Source organism: Aythya marila (assembly GCF_965140915.1).
Source record: "Aythya marila genome assembly, chromosome: 4".
Taxonomy (NCBI): domain Eukaryota; kingdom Metazoa; phylum Chordata; class Aves; order Anseriformes; family Anatidae; genus Aythya; species Aythya marila.
Window position 1 is genome coordinate 25,462,942 of NC_139045.1, and position 9,942 is coordinate 25,472,883.

General features: G+C 42.8%; 1 protein-coding gene across 1 annotated transcript in view; it reads right to left on the bottom strand.

Moving 5' to 3' along the window:
* Positions 1–4,613, bottom strand: part of GALNTL6 (polypeptide N-acetylgalactosaminyltransferase like 6) — a gene marked incomplete at its 5' end in the record, with an annotated part of 473,354 nt that extends 468,741 nt beyond the window's left edge. Inside the window, one exon of the mRNA XM_082759240.1 lies at positions 4,476–4,613. Coding sequence (XP_082615366.1) covers positions 4,476–4,613 — 138 coding nt within the window. The remainder of the gene's footprint in view (positions 1–4,475) is intronic.
* Between the last annotated feature and the right edge of the window lie 5,329 nt (positions 4,614–9,942).

Sequence of the window (9,942 nt, forward strand, 5' to 3'; positions counted from 1 at the left end):
CTTCAGAAACTAATGACCCTTTTTAAGACAGATTTCAGTCCAAAAGTGCTTCCTGGATTCAGAAGGCAAAGCTGGCACCTTCGCATTTTGCGCCCATTTGCCAGCTACAGCACGTGCTTGGGAGTTGTAAGAACTACATTCTCCTTATCTTGAAGAGTCCATTTAAATCTCTACCTCACATGTCCCAAGAGAAAGGCCTAAGCATCAGGCTAACCAGATAGAAATATGGGCTTCAAAGGACAAGGGAAAGAGAGTGTGCCTCCATCCCACTGAAAAATGCTTTCCCCTGGCAAGATGCCTGTATTTTGGTCTCTGCTCCAGGCACTGTGCATGCACTGGAAAAAAAAAAAAAAAAAAAAAAAAAAAAAAGTACAAACACTGGAATAAAATGTGCAAACAGCATTATCCCTGAGGCACTTTAGCCCTGCAGTGGTCAGGCAATTGGACTAGCTGTTCTTTGAAGGTTCCTTCTGACTGAGCTAGTCTGTTCCACTCAAAGCGTGAACCCCAACCACAGCCCCTCCCATAGAAGTGGCTGAATCAGGGGGGTAAAATTGCACCCAGTGCTATGCCAAACCTAAGTAAAACAAAGCAAATCCACCTTCTTATAAATGTATCAGTGGATACTTCACTAGACTGTCTTCCTCTTCCAGGCAACTGCACTGGCATCCCATGAAAACAGGAAGAGAGGCATCTTGCAGTACTTTTCACCAAGTATCTGTATTATGGACACTGTAAAGCTGCTGTGGGAAATTTGGTTCCATTACATGAAGTTATTTTTCATCTATTGCAACTGTATAAACAGACAAGGTTACAGCCTTACTGCAGCCAGATAAAGTAGCACTAACTTTAGTCAGCATCAGGGTAGCCAGGTTTGCACTAGAATTACATCCCACAAGGCGTACTGCGTTGTTGCTGGTTCCAACAGCAAACTAAAATGAACTTAAAAGCTTGGCCAGCATAACTTAACACCCCAACACCCAGCCTTGGGAATGTGTCACAAGAAAAGATCAGATCAGACAGGATACTTACATCACATAAGTAATATTTCAGTGACAAAAAGAAAAATAAAAAAAAATTAAGCTAACTGTAGAAACTATCATCAAAACTCAAGGATACCAAGAGCCGTTAAGGAATTTACAAGGCTTTTTTAAAAAGGCCATAAAGTACCCTCTTCAATTTCTCTTACTCCTATAGTATAGGTAGAAAGACTAACTTAGAAAGAATTAAAACAGACTTTTTTTTTTTTTGCATTTCACATGCAGTATTTTGCATATCCTGTTTTACTAGCAAACTGTATTTGACAGTTGCTCTGTGCAACTCAGACCTTAGTCTCTGTACCTTTGCCTTTGAAGCCTCACCTTAAATGGTGTGAAAATAAATAAATAAATAAATAAATAAATTAAATAACAGTATTCAACATACAAAGACCAAGCCTATCAATATCACAAGTGAAAACCTTAGGAAAATATGGTAAGAAAAAGTAAGTTTGTATGAAACACTCAGAGGTTAATAATGCATATAGAATTAATGTACAGCGATCAAAATCATTAATGCCATCTGAAATCACTGTTGTCAACACCATTTTCTCATCTTATAATCTCTCCTCAGGAAGAAAGAAAGAGCTGCTCTGCTCTGAAACAGACAGAATTTGCATGACGACAAAAAAAATAATCTTATGTAACTTCTCGGAGCAATACTTTAAAGAAGAAAAATGTCAACTTATGTTGTTATATTAGAATTTCCAGATAATGCTAAAGAGCACAACTGCCCTCTTCTCGGCATGGGGAGTGACAACGTGCCCAGGGGACACTGCTCTGCACACTGATACAAACAGACTGTTTTTGCCACGTGGACTGCTTCTGAGCAGCTTCTCTGCTTATTGCTGTCAGGATACCCTGCCTCAATCAGCTTGCTGTCATCCCTCCTCCGCTCCAGAGCTGCAGTGAGCAGCCTAGGTGGTCGGAAAGGCTGACAGAGCCCTCATTCCCAGGCAAGTTTGGAAATGTCTGCTTTAGCAATGCATTGGGAAGTTCCATTTTCAACTCATCAGAGTATCAGAATTTCACTCTGCCACCTCCTCAGAAACACCTGATGATCAGTTACATTGGTTTAGCTGTTATTAAAATAAGATGGCATGTTTGTAAGCATTACTGCCAACACCAGAATACTACTAGGCACACATTTTACTGGTGAAACCAGCTCTGACCCTCTGTCATCCTCATGTCATACCAGAACAACCTCACTGCACATCACCATCTCATGTTCTGTCTCCACCTACATACCTGTGAAACCTAACACAGCTTTAGTATATATAACTAAGGTCTGTTGCAGTTTCAGTAGGATTGACCTTTAAACTTGTGTTAAGTCACACTAAATATCGAGTAATTAAATACCTCAAGGGCAAAGACAGAATTTCAGCACTAACCACGTTCATCTCCTGCTAACTCTAGAGGGGAACAACAACAACAACAAAAAGTTATAAAGATTATCATAGTAGTTACCTAACATAACCTCTTCTAGTATTACCTTTTTTCTAGCATAGTCTTGAAGAAATACGTTGACCATCTTCTTACAATCTAATTTTATATAAAACAGTTGATCTCAAAAGTTGTACTGCAAACCTCATTCCTTGTATGCACTTTGGGTTATGATGCACACATCAGAAGGCACAAGTACCACAATTACATCATGCTCCCCTACCTGCTATCCTCACACAGTATGACATTTCCAACACAACTTCAGTTCTGACAGTGATACTGGAATTACATTAGAGTCAGCTGCAAGGTTCAAAGTTTCATTGCCAATTTTATTGTTTTCTCATTAAAACAAACCCATTACTGCTCCATTCGCATTCAGGTGGGGGGGGAGGGAGGTGAACTAGGAAAAAGAAAACACTTTAAGAAAACTTAGGATTTAAAATTTACTCATTAGCAAGTCTCACTAGCCCTTCACATATGTTCAGCTGCTTGCTAATTGCTAAGGTCTTCTTCAACCACTGCATCCAGAACTATTTTTTTTAACACTATTTTACTGTGAATGCTATCCAGACATGCTCTGCTTAGAGTTCAGTCTTGAAGATACGAAGTTTCATCTTATCTCAAGGCATATGTCTTCTTAAAAGCCATGCAACAAACAGAGAAATCATTATTTGCACTGAACACTTCAGCTTTCCTAAATCATAAAGTAAATCAGAAACTGCAAAGACTACAGTATGCACCTTGTAAACTAATGACAGACACTTATGATCATGTATAATTTTCTTTCAGCAGAAATTATTTCCAGCTACAGTCTAGCACCTGACATCTACTGCATTTTAAAACCTTTGGAAAGATAGAGTAAGCTTCAAATTCCTCCTGTGGTAATTAGGGTATCTTCCATTCAGCATATTTCATTAACTAAACTGATGACACTTTGGAGGAATAACTTCCATAATAGATAGCTATATTAAAAAAGAATCAAATATGTTACTGTTCAGTTGAAGGAACTGACTTAAATACAGTTAGTATGTGGCAAGTGGGTGATGACCCTTGAAATTAAGACTACTAATACACTAAAATGATATATGATGCTGTCTTGCACACTCCAACATCGAGGCTACGCAAGTAGTAAACAAACAAAAAGATCAAACAACTCCATAATTTCTTACTAATGACCTGTAAAATATTTATATTATATTTAAATTACACTGACAATTACGGTGTAGGAGCATAGCACTGCTGAGCAGAACACAGATAAATGTAAGTGTATAAATGGTAAACTGCAGGCAGGGTTTTAAGGTGCTTCATTACAACAACCCCCCAAAAACTAAACTTCACTTAACGCAGGTCTTACTGGGATTTATGAGCCATGCATAAGCCCAGTGAGTCGAAGAATAACTTCAGGAAAAAAAAAGAAGGAAAAACAAAAACACCTTGCTTATGTCAACCGTGAGTTGACATAAGTTGACATTATTAATAATGGTGATGGAGGAGACCGTAAACTAGAAATATCTAAAAGTTGGTTGTGCCATCAATCTGACAGGCACGCTTTAGGTCACTTTAGTAGCGTTCAAAAGAAAAAAAGACTGACAGCCACTTCTCTGGAGTTTTCAATAAGAAGGGTAGGAAAGAGAGGCTGGAGGTGGTCGGTGAACTGGAAGGATTACGAGCAGTTTTAGCGGCACAGAGCAGCTCATGGAGCTCACCGCCGAACAGACCCCTGAAAGTTGCGACAGGAACTCCACTTCTCGTCGGGAAACCCGCGGGACCCCAGAGCCCAGCACCCCCCGGGCTGACCCCCAAAGCCCCCAAAAACCCGCATCTTCCCAATTTCACAGTCGGCTGCCGTGCCTGGACACCGGGGCCACCCGGGGCTAGCCAGAGGGCGAATTCCCTCGCCCACAACTTTCTCCCTTCGCTCCGTCCGTGCCACCAGCAGCCCGTGCGGAGCCACCCGCCGCTCCCGGCCCCCCAAAAAAAACCCGCAGCTCCTACCTGCGGCTCGGAGGGCTCGGCGGGCTTCACCAGGTGCTTCTCCTTGTAGAGAGCCCAGAGGCCGATATCGGGCAGGAAAATGAGAGCCGCGCTGAAGAGCAGCGTCATTTGCAGAAACCGCTTCTGTTTCCTCTTCATGGCCAAAGCCGGGCTGCCCTGGCGGCGGCGGCAGCTTCCCCGGCGCCACGTCCTTCCCTCCCCGCCGCCCCTCGCAGGGGCCCGGTGCAGCGCAGAAACTTCGCCCGCCTCACGCCCGCCCGCCCCCTGCCCGGGCGGGGCTGGGGTCGGGGCTGGCGGCCGCTACTCCCCCCGCCCCGCCGCCCCCCCGGGAGCTCATGGAGCGGCTGGCGGCCCGACACCGAGCGATAAAACGATAGAAGAGGTAAAAGGGTGATGGTGATGGTGATGCGAGGACCGGCCGGGTACCACCGGAGCGCTAAGGAGGCGCGGAGCCGCCCGCCTCACGTCCCCCTCCTGCCGCCCGGGCACACGAGGCGAGGGGGCTTGGGGGGGCTAAGGAGGGGGGGGCGCGGCATCATGAGCTCATCGCGCGTAATTTGCTAAGCAAGGGTTAAAAGGGAAAATAAAATAAAATAAAATAAAATAAAATAAAATAAAATAAAATAAAATAAAATAAAATAAAATAAAATAAAATAAAATAAAATAAAAAAGCGGCACGCAGAAGGCGGCGCGGCGGCACAGCGCTCCCCTCCGCCGGGGGGAGGTGAGCAGCCAGGGGGCGGCTCGGCTCGGCTCGGCTCAGCCCCCCCACCACGTGCACCGGCCGGGCCGGGGGCGGGCAGCAGCGGTCCCGCCCCGCCGCGTCCCCCCCATCCCGGGCCAGCGGGTCCCCCCCGTGCCGGTGCCGGTGCCGGTACCGGAGCCGGTGCCGCCGTGCAGCGCAACGCAGCGGGGCTTGCGATTCCCGTTGCGGTTCGCCCTCCTGGGCGCTGCGTTAAACGCGGGGGATCCGCACCGGGAGCAGCCCCGGAGGTGGTGGGAGCGGCGTGGCCGCTGCCCGGTGTGCTGGTCAGGGACGTTCGGGCTCCCGGTCGGAGTTGGGCTGCCCGGCCCGAAGCCACACTACTTCCTTTCTGCCACAACTAACTCCTCTAGGCAAAACAGGAGCATGCTCGGGTTAACCTCGCTTGGACCAAGTGAGCGCCCTTTCAGCTTTGTCACCTCACACAGTGGGAAAATGTGCACCCTGTTGTACTGGGAGTACACTTATAACCCATACCGTAAAATAAAGGTGTATCTAACTGCCTTTTTTTTTCTGTATAAAATCTGCCAACTATAGCCCATGTTTCTGTTGATGGCTTAAGGCATTCCTGAATGTCCAAGGCTAAATCCTACAGTGAGAACCTTCTTCCTGCACCTGAAGTGCATCCCTACACAGGGGGGGAAGTAGTTCCGCCCTTCTCATGGGTGAGATCGACTGGGGCCTTCCACAGAACCGCCTTGTGCAGAAAGCCTTTCCTACACATGCATAATACAATAGGAGAGGCAGCTGAAGCTTATTTTTAGGAGAGTAGCTGGAGATAAAGGAAAGCTTGTGGGAGGAACAGAGGACTGAACGCCAAAGGTGGGGTGGGAGGGAGCAGCATAATGCTCTCCACAGAAAAGTAGGACTGGAAGGGACCTTGCGAGGTCAGCTCCTACACGGCGCTGCCCCAAGGCACGATCAGCTGCACCTCTGTCGTTGCTGACAAGCATTGGTCTAACTCATTGTGAAGTCCTCCAGCGACAGCACCACTACAGCCTCCTCAGGCAATCTGTTCCGACTTGCAGTTACAAACTTTTCCCTCGTGTTTAACCTGAATCTTCCTTGCTGTGATTTCAGGCTACTACATTACCCGCTGAGGATAAATGAGTATTCCCCTCACTCTTTACGTAGCTAAAGCCCACCTTTTGACACGCTGTTCCATAAGCAGCCCAGGACATCTCAACAGCTGATGTCTCTTACTGCTTTGATCAGGACTGTCTTCAACTGATTTCTCTCTCTTGAAGTGCAACATCCAAAGCCGGGCATAATACACCACTTGAGACCTTACAAGTATTTGTAAGAAAAGAAGGATAATTGTGCATGTCACAGTGTGGTCTCTTTTTTCATGCTTACATGTCGAATGGATGCTTTGTTTGCAGCAGCGTTGTGCTGTTACCTAATGACCAGTTGGTGATACTCTTTAGGCTCTGGTTGGTTATGTTTTCCTTGAACTCCCTCCTCATTCATTGTTCCTGTCGGCAAATAGAAGCTCCCTTTTGCACTGTCTCTATTGAATATTTTAACTTTTCTTCCAGAATCCCTCTCCAGTTTGTCAAAAGCACTTTGTGTTTAAACCTATCTTCTGCTGTCGTATACAAATTTAATAAAAATAATATCTAGTCTGTAATCCAGACCATTAGCATGAGCTTTAGCAGATTCATATCCAGGACAGAGCTTTGCAAAAGGGATCCACACACAGTTAAGAGTGAGCCATTGATACTTTATTCTCTCAGTAGGTTCCACACAATTTTGCACTCACCCTCAATAGCTGCAAGACCAACACAAACTAGTCTTGCTTAGACCAGCACCGCATGCAAAATTTTGCTCTACTGTCCTAGTGATAAAGTACATACTTCACTATTTTCCTTTCACTCTTGCCAGGCTATAAGGATATCATGGTATTCAGTTCAACCAAAATTTAAAAAATCTGTTTTGGTATTCTAGACCTGTATCCACTGAAAGACTAGAAGTATTCAAAAACCTAAAGAGCAATGATCTGGTCAGAAATTCCACTTAACTTTTAGCTAGTCATCCAAGGCTAGAGAACTTACCTAGCATATAGAAGATTCTGAATCAGCTGCTTTTTTGTCTGAAGGGGTTCAACACTGATGTTCTTCCAGGCCTTGTGAGAAGCATAATTGCTAAAACCACCGTAAGTATAGAAATAATTGCTGTAAGATCATATAATAATTTTATAGAAAAAAGAAGCACTAGTGGCAGGAAAGATTTAGGAGGTATTGCACTATGGAATTCCATAGCATGCTAGTTAAGTCCCTCTCTGGAGGTAAAAATGAATGCAAACATTCACATTCACTCTCAGGAGAGGAAATTCAATTTAATTTCCTGAACCCTGAGGATGATTTTGTAGTAATGGCTGTAGTCCACAACTCACAAATTCAGGTCTGCTTTGTAAAGAATAAAGGCATATTTTTCAGCATATATATATATATATTTTTTTTTTTTCACACAGTTGTAAACCACCTAGCCCTCATAAGAATTGCTGATTTTTGCTAAGCTAAGATGCTAAGCCAGCTTTGAGTTAGAAGCTTTAGCCAAACATCTAGGGAACCTGCTTTGGCAGGGAGGTTGGACCCGATGATCTTTCAAGGTCCCTTCCAACCCCTTCAATTCTGTGATTCTGTGATCAAGGCAAGGGGAAATGTATGTTCACCTAGAAGAACCTGTAGTAAAGCTGCAGAATACATGGCTCCTTCAGTTGGAATACCTTCAAGACTTGAAGTATTTGCTGTTTGAAATCTCCAACCATATATGAAAAAGAATGATAAAGGTGTATTGTGAAAGTCTGCACACCTTGGCACATACTTTGGGGATGTATCTATTCCTACAGGAAATCCTATCTATTCCTACAGGTCCTCCTCAGTCAAAACCTCCACCTAGACTTCTGATTCAACCTAGGAACAAAAATCAGAGCAGACTGCAATGCACCCCAGTAGGGATGAGAGCTATCAAGTGGGATGAGTATGAGAAGCTTTATGGATATGCATCTCCAAGCTAGAAGCTGAACTCAGACAACATGCGAAGTATACGTTTTGAGATCACAGCTTTACATATAGAGTTACTCAGAAGAAACTCCAGCTCACAGCTGATCAATACTCTTTATGAAAGAAAGCCACTCTTCAGTGCGTAGCTTGCAGGAGCCAAACTCTGTACTCATGTGAAAGATAAAGTACCTATCTTCATGTTCCCTGTTACAAACAGCAGAGTTTGATGTACTCTAAACAAAGAATGAATCCAGTAAAATAATGATTAACAGTCTGTAACATCACCATATAAAAGAGTGAATAAAGATAATGGAATGGGAGTTTGTTTTGATTACAATATTTACCTCCAGGTAACTCAGGATGTGAAATGACAGATTTGTTCCCATATTTATTTCAATCTGCTTAGCTAGAGACAAATCGTAGTAGCAAAACACTTTCGAAGGCAAGATGAGGGGCAAAGAGGTCTGTTCTTCTAGTAGTATAACCCAGATCTGAAGCAGTCAGTGATTCTGATATTTAGGGCATTGACACACTTTTATCATGGCTTTTTTTTCATTCTCTGACCTCCAAGGGTCTCTCACAGCACATCAGACCCTGTCTCACTATCATTTAAGCTTGACCAAATCCTCCAGGGAAAGGCAAGATATCGGTAGCATACTAGAAATAGAAATGGAAATTCAATGTGTAGGGGAAGAACTCTTATAAAGGTTCAAAATCCAAGATCCGCCAAGCTCTCACAGAGAACATGTATTTTCAATGTGTCTTGCAGAGGAAAGTATCAATGTATTTTCCTCAAAACCTGAAACAATCATTTATATATAGACTTTGTCTATAAATAACAACACATGTAACAGTTTTTTATTGACCTTCTGTTATTTAGACATATTTTTTTAAATCTCCTTTGTTGGGTTTTTCTTAGAAACAAACTTATTCTCAAACTTAACTGAGAATTTCTGCTGAAAGGGAAAGCTGAGAGACCTCCTACTCATAGACGAAATATAGAAATTCACTCCCCAGAGGAAAACACAAGAGAAATTTCTTTTATCAAGCTTTTTGGATCATGACCTGTATTTTTTAAGTTACAATGTTTAGCAATATTGCATGGAGCCAGAAAAAAATATTACTGAAGAAGTATACTGCAAACATTTATTAAAATCATAATTATTATAAATCAGAAAACCTCTTTTTTATTTTTTTTTTAATATGGCGGAGATTTTCCAGTCATAGTACACTTAAATTTCCATCACCTTAAATCGGAAGATTAGTAGCAGTGAAATGAACTAAATGCTATGAAGTCTTTTGGGTGAATGCACCTAAAAATCTTTGGCATTTAGAAAATTGTATCATTCCTATTCCAGAATTCTAAAGTTTGTCTTCAAACTTTAATTTATTCGAATTAAAGTTTGAAACTTGACTTCCAAACTTTTTTTAAACTTCAAATTCCAAAGCAAAACTATTCCTCCAGTAAAAGTCATATAGAACTTAAATGAGTAATGCTAAGGCCATGAATTATTTCCACTTTCAAATCTTTATTCTGTTTGACTAGCTGGATGATGAATGATTGCTGCTTCATTGTTGCTGTGCCATTATAAACTCAAGAAAGCAAACAAAAATGCTGATAGATCAGAGTTTTTGCCAGTTACCTCACAAGCTGCAGATTCACAAAAGAAATCATGAAATGTAAGGGTAATCAGAAAAG